Here is a 25,726-nt window from a genome sequence, read left to right as displayed (position 1 = left end):
TGTCTGTCTGTATAAGGCTTTTGTACATATTGCTGCGTCTCGTTTACCAAACACACACGTATAGTCGGATTCACTCGACTGCCTCTGACAGATGAGTTCATGCAGAATTTAATACAGCACCTCGTCCTGACCTCGTCTGGTTGAGTGCTGCTTGCCATGTGAGGCGGTCTGGAAAAAGACTGCAGTGTGTTGATGTCTTTGAGAGAATGTGGCAAGATTCAGAACAAGATCAAATGAAACACCTACAGAACGATCAGGTACACTGTAGGTGTACGATCTAATAACAGTCGAGGCTAGTAAAGGAAAATTTCTTGAAGTACTTTGGAAGAAACTGAATCAGTACACACTACGAAACACTCGTCAGCCTTTCAAGTTTCTCCACAACAATCGTCATCATCATAATTCTTTTAGTATGCACACTTTTTAAAGTCACCCTGAAATCAAAAAGGACTATCCTCTTTCAGCGACATCTCTTCTCTTCTCTCATGATGTGTTTACTGGCGTGAGGGCGGGATCAACCTGTCACTCACATGAGATCGACCAATAGCAAACCACAACCATCCAATCAATTCCCCATGGACAAAATCAAGTCCCGCCCTACATTTTTTCTTGTTCGAGAAGCCGTTTCACTCAGATATACGCCACAATAGGGAAGAAAAGACTATCAGAACTTCTGTTTTATGCCGACTTTAAGACCCATTGCAGGTATAGACTAAACTATAGATACATTTCTTACGAGTTTAACCAGTTATCATGTACGTTCGATGAGCAACAGCCAATGATACTGTAAAGGAGCACAAGTGGGAAGTTGGAGCCTAAACCTATAAAGTATTATGGTTGTTTAAGTTTGTATGTTTTATGCACCAATCTTCGTTGAGTAAAATGCACACCAACATGGCAACAGTGTTGTTATTGTTAACTAAAATTAAAACTATTAAAAATAATTTTGGTAATTGAAATTAAGCTAAAATAAAATAAAATATAAATATTAAATGAAAAAAGTTTAAGTAGAAGTACTAAAATGACTAAAACTGAAACGGAAATAAATGTAAGCTAATAATAAAAATGACTAATGCACATAACAAAATTACTTAAACTTAACTTTAAATGAAAACTGAAGATATAAAAATGAAAGCTAATTCAAAATATGAATAGATACTAAATAATATTAAAAATTAAAAAGTCTTTAAATGTGTTTCAGTAGTGCACTGAGCACATGTGCATGTTGTTGTGCAAGAGAAAAGAACAGTCATTAGTCAAAATTAGGAAATACACAGGAAAGCGTGTGAACAGGCAGATGCATGAGCGAGATCTTGAGGCCATGCAAGAGGAAGAGACATTATGTTCTTGTTCAATGTTAGATAGTCATATCTGTGGCAAGGATTTCCCTGAATGTTTTTTTGTATTTTCGGCTTCTAGAAGAAAATTATTAGTGTGTAGTTCGTCATTTGTGATGGCATATGTCTTAAGCATATTTCACAACGTGTGTGTGTATAAAGGGGGGTGGGGGGGTGGTGGTGTTGTCTTTGGATGTTGTTTTCTTATCTGTGTCACACATTGTTCCTGGGAAGGAATGGTTGCAAAAAAAACAAACATTGCCTGTCTCCTTCCTGAATATTGAGTACAAACACACACACACACACACACATGTCTGGTTCACTATATTTGTGGGGACTCTCCATAGACTTAATGGTTTTTATACTGTACAAACTGTATATTCTATCTCCTTACACTTACCCTACCCCTAAACCTACCCATCACAGAAAACTTTATGCATTTTTACATTTTCAAAAAAATATAATTTAGTATGTTTATTAACCCATTTCCCTCGTGGGGACCACTGGCTGGTCCCCACAATGGAGGTGATCTCAGGTTTTACTATCCTTGTCGGGACATTTGGTTCCCACAATGTAATATAAACCAAACGCATTTTGTGTTTTCATGTTTTATGGGGACTTTCCATAGACAGAATGATTTTTATACTGTACAAACTGTATATTCTATTCCCTTACACTAACCCTATCCCTAAACATTTTGTCCCCATAATGTAGGGTTTGCCAGGCCACACACACACACACACACACACACACACACACACACACACACACACACACACACACACACACACACACACACACACACACACACACACACACACACACACACACACAAACAAACAAACACTAAACAGCACTGCAGAGGTACCTGCACTAAAAATAAATGACTTTGAGTAATTAATTATGAATTATCCAAGGATGAATACAACCCAACAAACCTGGGGATCTGGTCAAAGGGTCTGTTCCTAAACCTAGGGCCTCATTTATAAAATGTTGCGTAGAAACCGTCCTACATCCTTTTTCAAATGTGCATACACGAAGGTACACATAAAAAACGTCGGAGTCTCTTCCAGATGTGAAATTTATAAATTGCAAATGATCTTGAAATTGTGTGCAGCTGAATGGTTTCCGACTTGTAAACTCCGCTTAATTAATGTCATTAGCATATAAAAGAACACCAGTCAACGTCCAAATGCTTTACCTGGAAATGGCGAATGACAAGAATTGCTTAGATTTCCAAATACCTGCAGTTCTCCGACTCTCTGCCACAAATACGTTGGCATGGATTTTAGCATACACACACACCTCTAAGATCAAACCTGTGTCACGTTTTATAAATGAGGCCCCTAGTGAGCTGGAACAAAAGAATCATAGATGTGCTTCCGACGGAAAGTCAGTTTCAAGCAGTAAGCAAAATAAGAATTCTGCCTACCTTTTATCAAATTCTAAGGCAGCATGGCAAGCATCATTCATGGAGAAGGCAAAAGTTGATGAAAATGCTACATATTATTAATTAAAATGTTAATTATATATTATTAATTAAATTAAAGCTGCAGTCTGTAACTTTTTTGGGTTAAAAATGATCCAAAATACATTTTTGAGCAAGCACATAACTAGCCAGTGTTCAAAACTCTCTGCTTGCCTTTGCTCGATTCAAAACGGTAAGCTTGTAATAATGTTTTTTATTCCAGTGGTACTGGTGGATTTCCACGGGAAATTCGAGCATGTCTTTGCATCATTACGTCACATCTGTACACATAAAGAAGAGTCTCGGCTAGAAGGCTATGAGGGTGAGGATGTTGAGGTGGAGATTTATAGCCTTTTCTCACAGCACTTGATATAATTAAACTTATCAATTTGATGTCGGATCCAGAAAGGTTTAAACGACAATCACCAGAGACAACTGGAGATTCACCCGTTGTAAAATGCAAAAGACTTCATTCGGACTTCGGAGTGGCTCCAGAAAAAAAGAGGCTGCAACTGGGCACATGTGAAAACAAGGATAAATATCGGAAGGGCATTAAATGTAGTCACGCAATGCTGATGTTGTTAACATTAACAATTTGAGAACAAAGTATAATTTGCACGGATTGGCGTGATATGATAAGAGATTGTTAGATTTAATCATTTGTACTGCAATGCTTTTTTCCCCTTAGTTGGTCTGAACAAAAGTGGATGTTTCTTACATGTTCAGACGACATTTTCTGGTGAAAATTCTAATGTTGGTCATACTTCCAAAAAGCAGAGTCTGTGATTGCGAATGCCAGTATCCACACCGGCGCGGTGACTGACAGCCGCACATTCTCCTCAAAACATTGGATTCATCCGCGCTGTGCCATGCCGAGGCACAACCCACGTAAAGTTGATAATTCCACGAATAACTGCAATTGCAGATTTCGAATAGAGATGGCGACAAAGAGGAAAAACTATGGACTGCGGCTTTAATTAAAATAATATTTTTGTTCTATGCAGTTTATGCTCATTAGTGTATTGCCGAACACTATATATATGCCAAAACAGTGCACTCATATTACAAAACAGACTGCATATGCACATCCTGCCTGAAATATAAGCTTTTTCAATGCTAATTAAATGTAAAAAAACAAAGATTTATGACATGGTTCATGTCAGAGTTTGCTGCTGGTTTGAAATAATATGTTATTTACATGTGAATTTGCCAGGCAGCTTTTGAGATTTCGATATTTTAGTAGAAAGAAGCTGGTCTTGCATTTCCAAAATAGCTGAAGGCGATTCAAATATGGCCGCCAAGTGAATTGACTTTCCTTGAAAAGGGACTTTGGTATCGCGCTGTTCGCTTAGCAAAATTGCTAATGCAAAACTGTATTGAAATCAGTTTGACTTGAGTCTCTCATGCACTTTGTGGGAAGAGTTGATTAAAATTAATTTGTGTAGCGCTTTTCAGAATACACGTTGTTTTAAAGCAGCTTGATGGGTGATAATATAGTTCACATTATGCATGCTGTTTGTATGATGTCACAGGTTCCATTTCCATTTATGATGTCACAGGTTCCATTTCCATTTATGATGTCACAGGTTCCAAGACAGCAGCCGATGTAGACGCTAGATAGCAAGGAGCTCACTAGATTTTGGAACAGATTTGGAACTAATTGTGTCTTTGCCTTTTATATATATTTTCAGTGAATGTTTGCCTCATTTCCATCCAGTAGATGTAAGCAGCTCCAGAAATAAATCTTCTGAGATGGGACATTAATTATTGCTCGCACCCCATCACCCATCAAGCCATGCTGATTACTGTGGTTAGGAAAACCATTTGTTGCCTCTGTGCCGAACTAGTGGTTCGGTGTTTTACACGCCATGAATGAAGCCGCTTGCTGTTTACCCTCCAACCTCATTCAACCTTCACAAAGAAACATTCCTTCCCCGTATCACCATGTGGTTCAATGTCTTCGTTCTCTCAGCCGCTTCAACACCTAATAGCAATTTGGCAATATGGTTCTCTCTCTCTCTCTCTCTCTCTCTCTCTCTCTCGCTGGGTTTTGTCATCTCACTCACTCAGTGGTTGACAGAAGGCAGCTGTCAGCATCAATTCTTCTCGAGGGCAGTGAACAGACCACAGCACTTTCCCACTGATTCAGCATTGACTGTTTAATGAAAAGAATGTTTTTGGTTGTGTGTATTTCTGAATAGGCGATGATAAGGCCCTCCTGCAATCTGTATACTTTTTCATATGTTCTGTGCAAATATGGTAAAACGTGTTTAATGGATACTACACTGAATGCATTACCGACACTGCATAATACAAACAGCACAGCTCAAGGAGACGCATCTTACAATTGATTCCAATAGAGATTGCTGTTAGCATGCTAGCACACACAAACATATATTCAAATTAAGTTTATGGATAGTTTTTTTCAGATTGAAATATAATTAAATATATTCTTAATCAAACTCTTACTTTGTCTACCATCCTGCACATTTTTTTTTTTTTAAAGATATACAACAATATTAAAATTCTGGCCAAGTAGCCGATAACTATTCTACTGGTAAGGCTGAAACTGATAAATAGACAATATTTAAATTCTATGCTATTGTATTTAATAAAAAATAACACAAAAAGTAAAATCCAGCCTGTCCACAGATTTTAAATGGTGATAAACTGTAAAAAAAGAGAAAAAATCATATTCTAAAGATAACATTTAAGTGTTATTAAATTATTAGTGTTTTTAAAGATTAACTTGAATGAGTTTTAGATGATGTAAAAAGGGAAAAATGGGGGAAATAAGCATGAACAATTGAATATCCATCGACCGCTAAATGTCCAATATCTGACCGAAAACATCTCTAATATCAGCCTATAACTAATATGTTACATATTATGCAAGAAAACATGCTATAGCGTGTTGCCAAAAGGAAGGACAGTATATTAGGAGGCACAATAGTTCAATGATACAAAAATGGTAAAACACCATTCAAAAGGTACTATAATATACCATTTAGATAATAATATGTACTTTTAAGGTGCTTATATGTACACTTTAGTGGTATGTATGGTACAAAGGTGTTCCTTTTTAAGGGTACTGCCCCGGTGACAGCTTTTGCACTTTTTTCCCCGTCTTAGATTGTATGCTAACTACCTGGTTGAGCAGCTTTTGCATTGTGAGCATGGTTATGATGCCTTTAGACAGATCACTACGTTTAATAACAGGCAGACTTTTCCTTACTGATGTTCCTTGAAGTCCAAGAAGGCCAAACTGGAGCAAATGTGAATCACTGCCCCCATCCCACCCCATATTAGACCCAATATTCTTCCCTAAATGTCACTTGTCCTGCTTTCCTGTTGTCTCAGAGTCTGATGCACTCTGCTCTATATCAGTGTGTAAAGGTCAATACTGTCGTGGAGCTGAACGAGTACCTCCATTAACGTTCCAGTGCTCATTGTTCATCCTCTGATTCCTAGTGATTCGGGCTTATCCACTGAAGCAAATGGAGCTGGGTCTTGTTTTTTAAAGAGAGGGGAAAAATGTGCTGTCCGTCCAAATGACCCCAAGCAACACTGCCTGCCCTGCTGAAAAGTCTGGCATAGACCTGCATGAATTCCATGTTGTTCCAGGCTGGTTTATGCTCGTATAGAGCTGGTGGACAAGTATAATCTTGCTGTTCTCTAGCAAATCTGTGCTGGTCCACTAGCAACCAACATCCCATTTAGTTCCCAGCATGCAAAACATCCCTTATGCTGGTGACCAGCTATGCTGGATTTTTCAGCAGGGAGTTGAATAATGTTCCCTTTCTAGAACAGTGCTGTTATTATCAACTAAAACTGTTGAAATGTTTTTAATAATTGATAAAGAGCTGAAATAAAATAAAATATATAAATATTAGATGAAAATATTTTAATATTTTAACTTTAAAAAAAAAATTGAAAAAAGAAAAATTTGTAATGTTGCCCTGGCAGTTCTACTGTATAACTGAAATAAAAAAAGTTAAAGAAGTGCTAAAATGACTAAAACTGAAATAAAAATGCAAACTAAATAGAGATATAAAAAACACAATCTAATAAAAATTTACAAAAGCAAATTACCAATTACTAAAACCTAAAGAAAACTGAAAATTTACATAAATACTATAACAGTAAACAATACTAAAATAAAGCTGGTTTGGAAGAATGTTATTTTAGTATCTTTTAATATCTTCTATTTTCCATTTTTATGTTTTACAAATTTTTAATAGTTTTTTTTTTTTTTTTAAATGTCTAGTTTTTAATAATTTTATTTAAGTTTGAATTATTTAGGTAAACAAAATTAAAACAAAAAAAATGTTGCTTTAACTTTAATAACCCCGGAAAGCATCCCTCCCTTACAGGAGGTTTTATTGCAGTAGTGTCAAGATTGGCACATCACCAACTCTGCAAATCTGTCGGCACCCGATCACAGAGGTGAAAGGCATTGTGGGTCTGTGTGCTCGCCTGCTTTTAAAGTGTACAAACACGAGGGAAAGAACAGCTCAGCTGGAAACTTATGCAGTGCTGAGGCATGAGAAGGAAGAGTGCGTATACATGAGAAAAACGGCGCGAGAGAGAGAGAGAGATGGAGGCTAAAAATAGGGACACAGGTGGCCCCCCTCCCCTCTGTTCTTCCTTCCTATTAGGCATCAGCGAGATTGGGGTCCGGCGTTGTTAAAATACGCTCTCTCGCAGACAGTGTCCACTCCTCGTAGAGGACGAGGCGATGACTTATTGATGCCACAACAATGTTGTGCCACTACTTCATAAAGCCCAGCTCTCGTCCTGAAGGGCTCCTGGCTGATGAGTTTTGGAATTAATGTCCATGTCTGAAGGTCTGTGGGGAGTCATATGTCTTTCGGACAACACCTGCTTCTGAATTTCAAGGACTACCGGGGTTGTTTTTGGTAGGTTATTTAAACATTCATCTGCAGAGAGTGAGAGTGTATTAAAGCAATACAAAAAAGTTGTTTGAATAGTTGCGACAATGATGATGAAAAAAGTTCAACTGTTGTACTTAAATGAATTAAGTCCTAGTAGGACATTTTATAAAGTAAAACATTATGTGTCATAATAAGAAAAATCACAATGCTTTCGTATGCTGTGCTGAATATTACAACAGCACTTTTCAGTCCTGACCTTGAGGGCTCTCCTCCATCAGCTTTCTTATTCACACCACACGCATTCACATTTACCCATTACATTCTCTATACCACTGCTTCACCAGCTAACCTCCTGTGTCATAATGTTTTGGAAAATGGACCCCAGTCTACTCTCCCTTCCTGTTTTGGATGTGCTGTTTCGTTCTCTGTGAGCTAAAATAACTTGCTGCTTCATTCCTGGTTTAAATAAGTCAACTTGACTTGCTCATATCATTCTTTTGCATCACATTTGACTCAACTTCCATGCCTAACACCTTACAACTTTTAATTATTTTGTCTTTTTAAGATAAAATAGAGCCTTGTAATCAGGGCTGGCGCATGCCTATAGGCGAGCCATGTAACCGCCTAGGGCAGCAGCACAGTCAGGGTGCAAGAAAGAGAGAGAGTTCTCTACACATTAACAATATCAACACATTATCACCCCATTAGTTATTCTAAATCTAAAGGAACTTTTCCTTCATACATAGTAGTGCCACTCCTGCCCTGTCCCCACTCCACCCCACCCAACTCTTAGAGCAGCATCAGTCTACATGCAATCTGTTATCCGGACATGAATATAAAAGATGACGATTTTTTACTGCTGGTGATGACTAATGATTGTATAGCTTTATACACTCTTCTGAAAGGAAGGCTTATGTATGTGTGTGTGAGAGAAAATGGGGGAGAAGTCATGTAGCTCACCTTATTGTGATTTTCAGTGAAGCTTTGTATCGATGCTTGATTCGTTCTATCAAAATCACATTACCAATGACGTCCGAAGCTTCGTTTCACACACACCCACGTACTCTTCGTACTCTGATTCAAAGGTTTAAAAATGCGCGACACAGGGCGCGCCCTTGTGGGTTGTTGAGGAGTATTGCGTTGCATTGAACTGTTTATTGTATTGCAAGAGTTATGAGAATGAATTGTATTGTATTGTGAGAGTTTAGGAGTTTAGTGTATTGTGAGAGTTTAGGTGTTTATTGGTGCGAGTTGCTACAATCATGTGAGAGTGTGTGTGTGTGTGTGTGTTTGTGTCTTTGTGTGCATGCACCTACATTTATTCAATTCCTCTATTCATGAGTTTTATTTGTTTACAAACAGAAAAAGTGTCCACATCCAGAAAACAAAATGTTATCTTTATTGTTTTGAGTTACTTGGAGTATGAAATGGAACAGATTGTTGTCATGTATTTAATATATTGGTTCATTCATTCATTCATTCAATTTTGCTTCTAAGATTAATGCGTTGGTCGGTTGTGAAACATTTTGCTACACATTGCTTTCCCTCACTTTCACCAGCAGAGGTCCTCGTCGAGCTCTGATTTGAAAAGCTTTGAGTAATTAACCTTTTTCCGATACAATTGTGTTGAAAGCTTCACTGATTCAGAAAGCTTCACTTCGCAATCACTACTGCTTGCACACCGTCGCTTCATCCGCTACTAGAGCTACCACCGATTTGCTGATTTCCGTGTGTCTCTCATTGAAAGTGAACTAGAGACTTGTGCTTTCCGCATACCGTGTTGTTACTGCTGCCGGCCCAATTTATCAGCGGCCTGCCAGGAATTCTCCCAAATCTTCTGATTTTTTTAGTGCAATTGAATGAACCCAATATGAATAAACAAATCCCCCAGTCTTTCACATGCATCTCAAAGATCCTGTTCAATTGTGAGTGTGAAGTGCGCAGTAGAGCGGCAGTTGAGCTTGTGCCGGCCCCAATTGTAATAGCAATGTCTCGGTTACTGTTGTATAGGGAACGAATGGAGGTAATGAGACATGGTGTCGAATGACTGACACTAGGGGTCATACTTGGGAGCACCTCTGATTCTTTGAGAAAAGGGCAATGAGAATTGGAAAGCATGCCACTCCCCCGGACATACGGGTATAAAAGGGGGCCGGCGTGCATCACTCATTCAGGTTTGTACTGAGGAACCGAGACAGTGTCCCGACCATTTCAGCGGGCAGTTCAGTGTTGTGGTAGGAGTGACACCATGTCTCGTTCCCTCCATCAGGAATCGTAGGTTACAACAGGAACCGAGACGTTCCCTGTCTGTCAGTCACTTAGACTGGTGCTGTCGATTTACTGAAACTACTGAAGGACCTCAAAGGAAAACACCACAGCAGCTAAACCGTGTTACGAGGTTTTGGTGGTGCAGATGTCTGCAAGCCCCCGCGTGCCGGATAACAAGCACACTACTGAATGCCCCACGTACTGTAAGCCATGTAGTCCCTCGTACCACGCAGGGACAGATAGGGTAGTATTTACCATGGGAAAAGGACGCTTCAGCCGGCCTTTTGACCTCTTCTTCCTTTAAAAAAAACAAACAAACTCACAGCTTTCCAGAATTAGCATTAACGGAGACCACATCGTGCCTTAAGGGTGGTTAATATGTGGAGAATACTTCACATGAACTTACCAACCAGGATGTAACACACGTGGAAAGAGATCCCTGCGGTAGATCCTACCTGAAGTAGGAGGAAGTACTACAAAACATTTACTGTTAGGGACACCATATTGTGGACAATACATCAAATAGGATTACCATTAGGGAATCACTATATATGGAGCAACTAGCCCAAGTATACAGGCTGACTTGAAATGGCATGCACCAGGAGTACTCGGCCTGGCATCAGAATTCAACTCCCGCAGGGTGGTGAGGGAAAATTCACATCCAGGGTTTGCCGGTCCAGGGAACTCACATGGACAAAAAAGTGCACGTTATCACCTCAGGGAGGGGAAAGGCGCTGTGTGTAAGTCGTACACCCGGCTCATTGTCTTACCTGTTCGTACACAATAGCACACAAGACAAAACTGGCTCAACCTGGAGATTATAAAATCTCGCTATGGTATTGGGTGTCGCCCAACCTGCTGCTCTATAGATGTCTGTGAGAGAGGCAACGTTTGCTAGAGCCCAGGAGGATGCAACACTTCTCTTGGCTTGTGCACACACTCCTAAGGGGCACGGCATGCCTTGGGGCTGGTATGCCAAGGCAATGGCATCCACAATCCAATGGGTCAGCCTGTGTTTGGAGACCCTTCTTCTATCTGCCAAAACAGACAAAGAGCTGCTCAGAGCTTCTGAAGCTCTGCATGTGGTCCAAGTAAACACAGTACTGGACACATCAACGAAAAGGCTGGGTCTGCTTCATCCCGAGGTTCTCACCACTTGGTTCCTAAAAGGGGTAGTGGGAACTATGGACACATCGGCTGGGTCTCAGGATCACGTCAGACTTCTTTAGAAAATATTAAAAAAATCTTACAAACCCCAAACCTTTAAATGGTAGTATGTGTATATATGTAAAATTGCCTTTTTTATGAGGTGAAAATGTGCTTCTTACATATGTGGCCTTGGGGTAATCCAAAACTAACTTAGAGATATCAGAATATGTTTTGTTATTACATCCATTCTGAGATATTTGGATGTGGCTACCTATTATGTTTTATAGTAATTAGTATATAATGTACCGTAAACCTTTCTAGAGTAACCCTCCATCTGGGATGACAGATTAGGTGTAACGCAGCCACACTGCACCACTGTGAGTGTCCTGTGCAGTTGGAGGACGTTCACACAGCACAGGTAAACAGCAGCCACAGCACCTGAGGCTCTCTGCAGTCACGCTGTGTTATTAGCAGCACCGGCTCTTAGCATTGCCTGTCATCAGAACACAGCAGTGGCTACCACAGACTCCACATGTGTTAGTGTACTACATGTGGAAGCCCTGCTTCCTGCTTAGCTACTGTTCGGACACTCTTGCTTACTGATCCGCACTTTGCTCTATCGCTTTTATATTTTATCTCCTAATTGTAACTTCAGCAAATCAGCACAGTGCTAAATCGACATAGCTTGGCATCAACGTTAAAACTAGAAACTTTTGTGACTGGACCACGTGAACCATGAACTCACTATAGAGGCAGCGACGTGCAAGCTCTGACATTGGGTTTGTTAGGACAGCTGAAGATATAGGGCCTCTTCTCTCTATATCAATCAGTTATTTCCCTCGTTTTCTCCCACTGCCCCTTTTCAATAGCAGAGAGTGCTGAAACTGCAACTTTGTGTATCCATCTCAAGTGTCCCATCTCAGACCTGTCTGTGTTTAAACAGCTTTGTAATAAAGAGACTCTGGGTGCTCATAAAATTAGGCCACATACACACTACAGCTAAATACTGTACTTACAATAGTTAATGCTTACAACTGCATTTTGCAACTTGAATTTACTCCCAAGGATTTACTTTCAAACAATTTTCAATCAGAAATTGCTAGCAAATTTCACAGACAATGACAATAAACATTAAATTAAATTCTGAAGTAAAAATGTAAAACATACTTCAATAAACTTGGTTTTATTTACAATTTTGAATAAAAAAAACATCTTTACAGTGTATTTACTAGGGCTGTCAATTGATTAATTTTTCTGTTGTTTTCTGTTTTTCAATTGAGCGCATACATTTTTTTATGTGCATTTTTAGAATGTATGCCCATTTTGGCATTTCCATCCATTTTTTTTAATGTGATATCCCAAAATGCACATAACAATATGTATGGAAACATAGCTAGTGTCGGTCATCACTGTTTTGGGTACAAATAGATTATTTGGTTTTTTACAGTGGGAATGAGACGTAATATGGGAATGTCCATCAAAGTAAGGGAAAACTCTGTCAGGTTTCACAGCTACAATTAAACATGCAATAATGCTGGTTTAATAGATACTATTTCCAGTTCATTTCCCCTTACTTTTTGTGAAGTCTGTTTTTGAGTAACCTGGATGAAAAGAGCAGACTAGAAAAATATTTGGTAACACAATTTTGATTTTCCACTTTAGTCATTCTACTAAGTAACTCTTATTAGAGTATTAGTAGACTGTCTGCCTAATTTCTACTAACACTTTACTTTGATGCTCCGCCAGTCTACCAATGCTGTAATGAGAGTTAGTTGAGATGTAGTTGCAAAGTTATAGTCAGTAAAATGTCTAAATTGGACTATCGAAATAAAGTGTCAGCAGAAAATAAGCAGACAGTTTACTAATACTGCAATGAGAGTTGGTTGAAATGTAGGTGCAAAGTTACTTAATTAGTAGAATGTCTAAAATGGACGATCAAAATAAAGTTTTGGGTTCATTGGCAAGATCTACTAAAGACGATAAATTGGCATGAAAATAAAGTTTGCAGGGAATCCTATCTAGTGAAATCCTCCATGAGTAGAGTGAGTCACAGTGAACAGGATGTCTTATGTCCCCAGTGATTGCTCTATCTACTCACTCAGTCTGAGAGATTTCTGTTACAAGTCTGTTACACCAAAACTTTGCTTCAATAAGTTCATAAAGACATCAGAAAGTAATCCATATGAATCAAGCAGTTTAACCCAAGTCTTTTGAAGAGATTTGATTGCTTTATATATAAACAGATTTCATTTATGCTTTTATTTACATATAAACATTGATCAATGCACATACATGTAGCACATTAAATATGGCAAATGGAAGCACAATTGTACTTGCTTGACGTGCATAAGCCAATGTGGCTTGCTCTTGCATGTCACCCAAGCATGGTTGAGCTTTCATTTAGCATTTTTGATGTGCGTTGATCAGTGTTTATGTGAATAAAAGCCTAAACTTTAACTTTTTGAAGCGTCAAAGCTTTGGTGTAATGGACTTCCAGTGGAGGGACAGAAATCTCTTAGATTAGTTTCATTAAAAATATCTTCACTTGTGTTTCGAGCTAAATAATTAACATACTGTACTGCCTTTCGATCCAAATAAACCTAAATACCAACAAAACTCAACTCAACTCATTGTTCAACATTTTGAACATTCTTTAGTGTGTAATGCTGCCAAGAGCTGTCGTTCCAACCACACAACTTTGCGATGCTGTCAACTATGCAGATGACGACGGAATTGGCGACCATAGTTTGCTATCGATGCTTTCGGGAAACACACCCCAGAGCGTTACTGACAGACTGGGAAGAGAGGTTCTGCAACAATGTAAAATATGTGAAAAATAATTCGTTTTTTTTTGTACATTCAAGCATGAAATCCTATTCTAGTAGAGCCCAAAAACAAAGTCAAGACTTTGCAAAAGGGCATAATATGTCCTCTTTAAATGTCAGCACCTAATTAACATTCATTAAGACAGCTTTTTTGGTGACAACTGCATCTATGCATGCAGACACTTTGCATATTGCAGAGGAAATATGATAGTATGCGATTCCGAACACCTGTGCTGTGTGCTCTCATTTCAGAAAAGCAGGAGAAAGCTGTTTCACTGTTACATTCAGTAGCTCGCGTCCTGCTCTCGTCGTCATCTCAGTTCTGATCTCCTGTGTACACTTACACCCCAGGGAAGCGAAGCTGTGTGTTTAGGAGACTGTGTAAGAATGCTTGGGTGTGAGGGGGAAACCTGATGAAAGAAGCAGAGGAAAATAGAAGGAGCAGCTGTTAATGCATCAGCAGAAATGCGTCATCATTATGAAAGGTGGGGGCTGGAGAGATTTGACAAAAAGCGAAGTGCAATACATGACGGGTCAGGCAACCAGCCTGTTACCATGGAGACGCAGGAGTGGGCGGTAGAAATGCTTTTGCACGTTGCTGACCGTGTCTCTGCATGTGGTGTTGTGTATACACACATGCTCCGGTCACTGGTCACTGCCTCCTGTTCCCACTGAGATAGAGACAGCTTTATTAGGAAGCCATAGTTGTTACACCCTTTTGGTCAAAGACAGCTGCCTATGTAGGTATTATACAGCAGGGCAGCTCTATGTTTTGGTGCAGAGCCCATCAGAGTTTTGTTTTCTTATATTTGTGTGTGTTTATACCATCCTATGTCCATTTCTGTTTCAAGACATTGACCTTTTAACCCACATGAGCATTGACAGACGTCATATGTGGAACATGGTGTCCACAGCGACATGTGTCAGCATATCAGCAAAACAAGCCACTTCCTCCATTTCAGGACACATTGCCATTGTGGTGAAGAGTTTTGCAGATCTGAATGTTCATGCACTTTTCAACTGAGAGATAGAGAGACAGCACATGCTTAACATGTGTCTTTATGTGTGTGTCTTTGTCCCTTGCTGACAGCAGGATTACAGTGAAAGTCAGATTAAATCCCAGTGGTCCAAAATGTGACACCAGCCCCTGCGGTGTCCTTATAATGACAGAGTGTGAAAAGGCCTAAATGCTGTTGGCCTGAGTCCCATCGCTTCTGCTGCATTAGCATACAGCCAATCAAACTGGACAGCTGGGAGGCATGTTTAAATGGCAACAACTTTACCTCAAGCGGACATTTCATAAATCATTATCTGCACACATGCAGATGCAGATCTGCAAAATGCACGCATTTTACAAGTCTCTTCTTTTCAGAAAATCTGGTAGGATTAGTGTGTACAGTGTAATTATTATGCATAAGCCAATTTGATTTTAGTCGTTCCTATGTCTCTGGATTTTTAAATGCATGAATTGATCTGCATCTTTACAATAAAGATTTAATTTAATTTAGATCTTTTTTTCACATAAAGCTATTTCTACAGAAGTGAGTCCTAAAGTCCAGAAACGAGTTCGCATTTTTGGTTCCATTGTCCTGAAGTCAGTAGTTTTTTTTTGGTTAAATGCCTGAAATAAGGTCTGCGGTTAATGTAACTGGTCATACTTGACCCACTCCGAGTGCGATTCGAACCGTGTCAGTCGCTAGAGCGCCTCTTGTGGCCAGGAGAGTCAGGTTTTCACGCACAGCTCTTAGGCCGTGTGTCCACCAAAGCGTTTTTTCACGCGGCTGGCGTGTTTTTTCAATTGTTTTCAATGGGAGCGCCGCATTTTTAAAACGCCATGAGCGTAGCGAGGCACTGAGCGGTTTTTTCACGCTGAAGCGCCGAGCGCTCTGCGTTTTTTACAGGTCGCCGAGAGTTGAAGAATGTTCAACTTTGGGTAAAACGCTGCGCTCATCACTGTCACTTTTTAGCCAACCATCCAATTACAATGGAGGAGGGGCGGGACTAATACCACACCGACCAACCGCCACATTCTGCTTGTACAACGTCAACAGATGACAACAACAACAAGCATAATAACGGAACAAAATCATTTAAAACAAGAGCCAGAGAATACATTACATTGTATCGACATTTTAATATAGAATCAACACAGAAACAAAATATGTGTGAAATGAGATACTAGTAACACTTTTGCGGATATTCCGTATCATAACGAGCAACGTGTCTCAACTGAAAAAAACGCAACACTGCCAAAACGCTCTCAAGCGCTCACAGCTAGGCGTGTTCAGCAGAGCCCCTAGCGTTTTCAGCTGGCTAAAAACGCTTTGGTGGACACACGGCCTTAGGGCGCTTTCACACTAGCACTTTTGGTGCGCACCCGGGTTCGAATGATGTCAGAGTTCGGTTCGTTTGGATGATGTGAACGCTGTCTTCCGAACTCGGGTGCGCACCCGCGAACCGTACTCGAGTCCGATTAAAAAGGTGGTCTGGGGTACGGTTCATGTGAACTCGGGTACGGTTCGCTGCTGATATGAACTCAATCGAACCAAACCGCGGAAGTGAACCGCTATTGATGACGTATAATGTGTCTTCGGCGGACAGCCCGCTGTCTTTGAAACGTTTTCAGAATTTTTGCGGCAGACAGACGCAAGTGTGTTTCTGTATGTCTATGTTGAAAGCAAAACCAAAGGTTAAAAAAAAGAAGAACAAATGTCAACCGAGCAAGTCTATCCATTTGGGCGCCTTTTCATTCGCGCTTACCAAGCAACACCATTACGCCAGCTGCAGCCTGATGACGCAAGCGTACCGCGGTTCGGATAGAAATAATATAATGTGAACACAGTCCATCGGGGGCAGGGGGAGGGGGGAGCAATCGAACTCGGGTTCGGAACAGGCAATCGAACCAAGTGTGAAAGCGCCCTTACTGGCCTATGTCCGTTACATTCACGCCCCTAAACCTCACTCCCATCCGGGTCATGGCACCAAATGTAACCGGTCCTACTCAAACCGCTCCGAACACGATTCGTACCAGGTCTCCGGGGTGGGCACACTAACAAGGACGCTAAAGACCACTGCAGCTAGTGTCAGTTGCTAGCGCACTTCTTAAGGCCAGGAGAGTCAGGTTTACACACACAGCTCTTACTGGCCTACATTCGTTACATTAACACAAGGTTATTTTCATCTTTTATTCTGATATAAAATACATCATTAATGCCCCACTCGTAATTTTTTTTCTGTTGTGATTTTATGCGTCTTGAAAAGGCGATTGCTTACAAGTGGCTAAATGGGACTATAGGGGACATTAAACATCTTCATGCCAAAAAGGTAACCTATTCTACTCACTAGTCTGCTTTCAGAGCCTCATTGTGTTTATACTCATGCTTTTACAAAGTATTCTAACTCAAAATTTGCAAACTGTTCTACATTTTATATAAAGATTGATCAATTTGTTTGAAGCTTAATGGTGGTTACGCTGAAGTCGTGCGAGCATGGTGTAGTTCGTTTATAGTCTACTTATAGCTTTTTACTTCTGGAGATTGTATTTGGGCAATCAAAAGTTGTGTTAATGTGTAAAAATTAACTTATTGAATAAAACGTGTAAGCTATTGTTTGTCACAGACCAGATTTTCTGCAATAATCCAAAAGCTAATTGAATAAAGCCTATTGGCCTTTTGTTAATGGAACCAGGATGAAGCTAACTTCCGGGTTGGCCTAAAAAAATACATCACCACTGCACAAAGACTTGAAATATTGGGCACAAGTTGCATTGACTAAGTTTTATGGTGCTTTTTTTTTCAATTTTGGAGCTTGGCAGTGTGAATTGCCATCCATTTTGGTGTAGGATGAATGAACAGCACAGGCAGTCTGCCATAAATTTTTTCTTATTTTTTTTTCATACAGGTTTTCAATGCCATTAGGGTAAAAATAATGGCAGAATTTTAGTTTTATTGATGGAACATCCCTTTAAGATTGCATTATCTTTTCTCAATTTACGTTTATAGCCAATCAAACTGCAGAGCTTATTTGCATACCCTCAGCTTTCATTTGACAGCCATTTCGCTGTCTCTCACTTCATTAAATGATAAAACTGTGCAACTTGCTTTTAATTATGAATAACAAGTGTCATCTCATATCTAGGTTTTTTAAACCTTATACTGCATCATCATGCAGATTGTGTCTCAGTGATTCACCGCAACAAAAAAAAGCAGATTTGGCTTCCATTAGTGCTGGTTTCATCATGTTCCTTCATGGACAGGTAATCTGTTCAAATGTGATGCACACCAAATCAAATTTCTGACAGCAGCTGCATGCTGCTTCACATGCTGTTATGAAACATTTAGATAACCCGTGTTATTGACTTATCAGCTGTTAATAGCCCCCAATAGTCTCTCCCATCGTAAAGACAGTGAAAATACAATTTTGTCTGTAATGGTTGTCTGGGTTTTTTTTCTGGTGTTTTAATGTATTTTAGTTATTTGGCAAATTTTCTGATTTTGACTAAAGGTTACGAAGACAAACACGTTGGTAACACTTTACAATTATTAATTTGTTAACATTAGTTAACTACAAATGCTAGAAAAGTAAACAAACACTGAACAATACTTCTACAGCATTTATTAATCTTAGTTAATGTTAATCTCATCATTTACTAATACATTTTTAAGATCAAAAGTTGTATCTGATAACATTAGTTAATGCACGTCATGAACATTTGTATTAACTAACATTAAGAAAGGTTAATAAATGCAGTGAAAACATATTGTTCATTGTTAGTTAATGTTGGTTAATGCATTATCTAATGTTAACAAATGGGCCTTAATGTAAAGTTTTACCATCATTTTTTTCATCTGTGGATTAATTTGCATGGATTAATTGTTAACTACAAGGCTAGAAATGTGCATATTGGGCCAATTTTGATTTCATGCGGACTGTAAAGGTAAAGTCAGTAACACTTTATTTTACAGTGTCCTTGTTACATGTAAATTTTAGTTACTGTAGTATTAACTATAAATGATTCATAATTACATGCAACTAACCCTAAACCAAACCCTAATCGTAACATTAGACAGTACATGTAGTTAATTATTATTACTCTGTACTTAAATGCATAATTAAACTGTAACACGGACACCTTAAATCAAAGTGTAACCAATTTTTTTTTTTTTTTTGAGAAATGGATCTGATTATTGACAGATGGGAGGACGGTTTGGGAAATACATTTTTGGTTTGGATCCACTTATGCACTAGAGGCACATAAATAACAAATTTCACCTTTAAACATTGTCAGTGAGCCTTCATGCACTGAAGTCTGTGGTTTGGAGTTTGACACCGAGTGTGTGTTTGTGCACCCCAGGTGGCTCCCCGCTGAGTGAGCTGTCATGGCCATCCTCTCTGGCGGTGGTGGCTGTCTCCTTCTCTGGCCTCTTCACGTTTGTCTTCCTCATGCTCGCCTGCCTCTGCTGCAAGAAAGGGGACATCAGCTTCAAGGTGAGATTTCAGTTCTCATTAGTCATTTCATCCATCAAAACAGCCCCCCAAATTAAAGGAAGATGAGAAATTAATGTCTTCTCCGGGACCTCATCCTAATGTTTTATAGGTGTGTCATTCAGTCTTTTTTTACAGCAACCTATTATCATTTTTGTTTGATGTCACCTTGTTTCTTCCCAGAATTACATCATGTCATTCTGCCTGTTAGGTCTGATTTGTCCTTCTAGTCATGTACGCATGTACTGTACCTACAAAGCCTCACAAAGAAAACGTCAATCTTGCGGCGCTTTCCAGTGCAAAGCAAAAAATTATTTTTTTACTTCATTTAGAAGATTAAAGCCTCCACTTAATTCTGACCATCTTTGTTTTAGCTACTTCTGTATTGTGCATCCTGAATTGTGCATTTCTGAAATTAAACTATGAATCCAAAGCATCGTGGTACAAATAGTGTGTTTGGTAGAAGTTTGGTAGAGTATATCCAGTATAAAGATACCAATATAAAAAGTCTTGATATGCTATCATACATTACGCATCACAATATATCTGAGTATTGTGATATTAGCTTAGCTTTTTCAAGTGGAGTCACCCATATGCATCACATTCATTTCAGGTGGGATGCTGCGTTACAAGACAGCTGCCCATGTAAGCAGCGGGCCAGGTCACTAAGTTTAGGAACAGAGCCATAGCATTTCTTTGTGAAGTATGGCACATCGAACCCAGCATGGCTCTGAGACGTAGGGTGATTTTGAACCTAATGTAACCCAGGTTAAAATCCATCAATATTAAATGTTTGTATATTGGTTCTGCCGTCCCTGTCCCTTTAAATTACCCATGCGGAGTGCGTGCCTTGCGACCTCACGTAATTCTTGTGCTTAGCGCGAGTGTTTAACTGGGCTGCGGCGTCTTCCTCATTCAGAGGTGTGGGACAGGTTTGTGTTTTACAGACTAGTCACTCTTGTGCTTGATTCATGCTTTTAAGTTAAGCATTTCATTGTAACTTTTTAGAACAACTTACTGGCTGCAGGGAATCCATCGCCGCCATCAAGTTATGTTTACATAGAGGCAGGGCCGTAGCTAGAGGTTTCAGGGCCCCCTGAAAAAATATTGATGTGGGCCCCCACCACCCTCCACCAATATCATATACTGTAAATAGATGAGCATGGAGGCCCACATATAACAGTAGATGGTGATGTTGTTGTAAAAAAATATTTTAAAAGTTAAATGTTTATATAAAAATTACAACAAATAAAAACTTTAAAAAAAAAAAAAGCAAGAAATTGTTAAATAATAAAACCAGTTAAAAAAAAGTAACAGCAAAATAATGTTTTTTCTTTCAATAATTCATAAATCAAAAAGTAAACATTTAGAAATTGACAAGAATGCAGTCAAATTTTACAAATAAAATAATTTGTCTTATTTTTTAATAAAGATCATATGGAACTGGTAATATTATTAAATAAAGCTAATAAATGTATTCATCCAAGTGCAGTGGATGCATCCAACGTGCATTTGACTCACCGCCTGTATTCGTGTTTTATTGATGTAATAAATACATCATCAGCTGGCACGTCAGGTGAATAATGAAATGCGTCGTGACTGGTGTAAATTTTTTTTTTAACTCTTTTTACAATAGTGTAAAAAGACAGGAATTTTGACCATGTAATCATTCGGTCGACTGTGGTGCGCGCCGATAATGAAAAGTGACAGTAGCCTACCCGGCAGACTGTAGACGGTATAGTTTTCTTATTCCCAGCGAAATAACAAAACAACCTGTCTTTAACGTCTTGATCGACTGGGATACAACAACTCTCCTGGCCTCCCTCTCCTTCTTTTCATGGCGCTTCTGGTGCCCTGATTTATGTTTCAATTTTCAGTCAGTTAGTCGCCTGCTCTTCCACCAAGTTCATCGTTAACTTCAGGCACTGCCGCCTCAACTCTGATTGGTTCTGTTCACGAGCTGGGGTGGGACTTAAAATCTTATTGGGTCCATCTGATGTTTGTCACTGACTGAATAATTAATAAATACTTTAGATCGGACTAAACCATTTTTAGGGAGGTAAGAGAAGCAGATATTTGGAAAAAGTATTTAACCAAATTGCATGTTTTTGTGGTTTTCATTTAAATCTCAGGCATACAACTAATATAAATATTAGAATTGTTCATACAACAGGGGCCTATATAGTATAACTGCTGGATTTTGTGGGGCCCTCTGGGCAGCGGGGGCCCCTATAATTGTCACCACCTTTCACCCCACTAGCGATGGCCCTGCATAGAGGAACTGGTGAGTAAATTAAATGAATTAACTATATGCTGGAGGCTGACATGCTAAGCTAGCAGTGTTGAACATTAGTATTAGTATTAGCATTGGCATTTGGCTGTTTTAACAAAAAGGGTTTTGATTTATACTGTTGTAAAGTCTGCCATTTCTGGTTTACCAATAGATTTGTTTGTACCAAGTATGTTTACATGCACTAAGGAAATCAGATTATAGTACTGTTGGATTATATTATTTGAACTTTGTACAGGCAATGCAACTTTAATATTGCACTTTTGTAGTTTATACATTTGATTATTCTGTAATGATTTAGAATTGGGTACACAAGGAAATGATGTTTGAGTGTGGAATCAGCTAAAGTTTAATGTAACTTTAGTTCCAATTTAGCCTTATTATTTACTGGTCCTGTTGTACTACAGGCCAGGTTTTTTTTCTCTGTTTGGGGATGAATGATGGCGAGCTGAACTACTACGGCTGGGAGCAGCATCCACTGAACAGCCACCCTACTGGTCTGGTAGGAAGGTTGTCCGCAGCCTGTTTTCCACACACTTCTCCACAGACTAGCGCTTCAGTCCTACATGCACATCCTTTTCCTTAACGAACAATAACCTATGGACTTATCGATACAAACTCTCATAAACCTCTTGTGGGTTGTCGCATTGGTCTTGAGGAAACCAAACATCGCTGGGACAGTTTTTTTTCTTTTTGTTTCTTGTGTGTGGCATTTGTTGTCATTTCTATTGTCATATCTTTTTTGAACAATAACCACAAAGTGCACTTAACTATAACTGGTTCAACTGTAGTCTGTAAATATTTTGGTTTTTTTCTTCTATTTTCATTATTTTTGTTTGTAAATATTTTGTTTAATCACTTTCCAATACATGGTACCTGTACTAAACTTAAATTCATGTTTCTGTGTTATTACTGACTACCAGCTCCTGTAGCCGAATTTAGACTTTTGTGACCTAACTAGCCTAAACTGTTTATTTCAATAGTTATTTATTTAATTATAGCTAATATTAATGACATATTAATATTGGCTATTGAGTCCGAAGTACCCGTTACACTAACAGAAATAGGTTTAGCTCAAGAACAAACATTTGAGGGAGCATGGATGTTTGACAGAGATATGAACAGACAGACTGATGGATAAGTTGTTATTAGATTTGGTTTTGGTACACACAGTTGAGGATTAATGTATCAGAATAAACAGGCTGTTTATGTCCTCATGAAAGCAAGAGTGGGAGAATGGCACATCATAAGACCCATCGCAGCACACAGCTACAGTCTGTTAATATGCTGCCCATAAAGCCCGGCGTCTGTACTGTCTGATTTTAATAGGATCGTCTGCTTTTAGTGACTCTGTGAGTGGGTGGATGGTTTGTCCATGTCTGTCCCACACTGGGCTGTCTGTGGCAGACTGTGAACGTGGTTCAAGTCCAGGGATCACAATGGCACAGATAATTACCATGGCATTTGGTTGTCAGTGCAAATCGCAGGGATGCCACCCTGTGGAGAGTCTGTCCATGTTCGTATGGGTGTTCAAACAGAAAACAAGCTGACCTCTATAGAAAGCGACAGAAAACATGGACCAAGGTGGGATTAATACTACCAAAGTAGAGATGTGCATTGTTGTGTATGAATTTCTAGCTTTACTTCCTCTTTTTAGCTCATTAAACCAGCACTTAAGCCTCTAATTGTGTTATTAGTACATTGTAAATTTCAAAATAAAATTGTTATTGTGATATTAGTGCAATTGTCATATCACGCAGCCTGCGATTTAATGAAATAAGTATGTGTGCTCCAGAGTGGCACTGCTCATCTAGATGTGCAATAAACAAACAAAATGAAAACAAAGGTCTGGGAGACACAGAACAGGAAGAATCCAGAGGCCCATGGAGAGGAGACTGGAGACTGAGGCAGATTGGGGAGCAAGGGCAGAGCAAGTGGCCAGGGCGGAGCAGATGGAGATGAAGACCACCACTGCTGAGCTAAAACAGAGAGCACAGAGAGGTTATAAACGGCCCTTCGTGGTCATTACAGGAAGCTTGGAGGGCTTCCATTCATAGATGGCCTCCATGACCATGTCAATGCAGACAGAGAGTTCAGGAACGACCTCCGTGGTCGTGTCAGGACAGACATAAGCTTCAATGATGATCTCCGTGGTTGTGTCAGGGCAAACGGAGGGTTCAAAGGTGGGCTCCTTGGCCATAACAGGGCAGGCACAGGGTTCAGGAGCAGTTGGCGCCACCTCGAGAGGATCAGTAGTGGTTGATGGTGCCTTGGGAGAAACTGGAGAAGTGTGTGTAACCCAAAAACACAAGATGGCAGCTGCCATGACAGGAACCACAGCCGATGGTGGGAGGACCTCCGGGACCACCGGACTAGGGACAACCGGACTCGGGACCACTGGACATGGAAGTACTGGGACCACCCACTCTGGACCACTGGACTTGAATGCGCTGAGACCACCGGACTTGGACCACCGGACTTGGATGCATGGAGACCACCGGACTTGGACCACCGGACTTGGATGCACTGAGACCCTCAGACTTGTAAGTGCTGAAAGCACCAGACTTGGAAGCACTGGAGGGGAGTAAGGCACAGAGCCCCCCACCCCTCTCCCACCAAAAAAGTGTTTAGGGGAAGGGTCCTCCTCAACCAGCTACCCTCGAGGATCATCACAGAGAAGTATAGATTGGAAATGATTATTGAGTCTGTAGTAATAAAAGTCAATGAGGAAATCTGGGAAATCCCTTAAATGTGCAATGTCCAAAAAGTCTCTGGTGTGGTCCTCAAGGGAATGGTTGCCTTGATGGCGCCAATTAAACGGATTGCTGGATCCATTTGTAGGTTAATCGTTATGTTACGAGGGAGGATGAAGATGACAGGAGAGGCGGGAATCCAAATGAAAATAAACAAACAAAATGAAAACAAAGGACTGGGAGACACGGGACACGAAGAATCCAGAGAACTAAGAACCATAAGGGAGATCCAACTCAACCAAAAATACCAGGCCAAAACAATGACTGACAAAGAACAGGAGAAACTGGCTATAGAAGGGCTATATATACACATAAAACAATGGGGAACACAAAACAGGAACAAGGAACAAGGAACAAATCAAGTTGAAAAACTACAACTAACATGACACAGGAAGTGAAACAAAATTCCAAAGACAAACAAAAAGATCATGACACCTAATTGTGACGTATATTCGGCTTCACGAACAAGAAAAAAATATATAGGACTTGATTTTGTCCATGGAAAATTGATTGGATGGTTGTGGTTTGCTATCTTACAGTGTGTGAGTGACAGGTTGTCCCGCCCTTGTGCCAGTAAACACGTCATCAAGAGGGAGGGAGTTATTTTGCATGTAAGATGTGTACAGATAAATAATTTATAATAAATACTGCAGTATTCCATAAAAAATAAGACTTGTCAATTTTGATGGTGACATCAATATTAATATTGTATTCTTTTTCCAGCTTTTTCAATTATTTTACATTTGGCACAAACAAACAAACAAACAAACAAACGCCCCACTCATTCTAGGATGATTCATTCTTTCCAAATATAGATATTCAAGTCATCTCGTGAACATTCCTGTATTTCTTCATATTGCAATATCTATCGGTTAGATTATTTTCTTTATCTATCAGTGCCTTCAAGTATTCTCAGCCCTTTCAGTCGAGAATGCACAGCTGTGGGGAGAAATTACGTCAAAGACAAAGATCTGAGGTCAAGCTTCTTTAAAGTTTATTGTTCAGGTGTCAGCTTATATTTATTTGCAGACAATGGTAAAGGTGGTTTACCTCTTATCTTATTATCTCCTTATCTCATCATGACATACATGACGTTTGTCGACCCCACACCTAAAAAAACGCTACTTGCCACAGTGGTAAAATACTGGTCGCAAAACCAATATTGTGCAGCCCTAATGTGATATATAGTAAAACTTCAAATAACTGCAGCAAAATACTTATAAATACTTACAAATATAAATGCATCATTAATTTGGA

At 39.5% G+C, this 25,726-nt stretch overlaps 1 protein-coding gene across 3 annotated transcripts in view; it reads left to right on the top strand.

Moving 5' to 3' along the window:
* aatka (apoptosis-associated tyrosine kinase a) overlaps positions 1 to 25,726 on the top strand; it is a 54,282-nt gene that overhangs the window by 7,002 nt on the left and 21,554 nt on the right. For 2 of the 3 annotated variants that reach the window (XM_084117122.1, XM_084117124.1), the window contains exon 2: positions 19,296 to 19,429. In XM_084117122.1, coding sequence (XP_083973248.1) covers positions 19,296 to 19,429 — 134 coding nt within the window. Of the gene's footprint in view, positions 1 to 7,487; positions 7,725 to 19,295; positions 19,430 to 25,726 lie in introns of those variants that run through there. The other variant, XM_084117123.1, reaches the window with a different exon arrangement.

The sequence above is a fragment of the Abramis brama genome (assembly GCF_963993115.1).
Source record: "Abramis brama genome assembly, chromosome: 1".
Classification (NCBI taxonomy): domain Eukaryota; kingdom Metazoa; phylum Chordata; class Actinopteri; order Cypriniformes; family Leuciscidae; genus Abramis; species Abramis brama.
The sequence above is the reverse complement of the archived record's forward strand: the minus strand, read 5'-3'. Positions and strand labels throughout refer to the sequence as shown.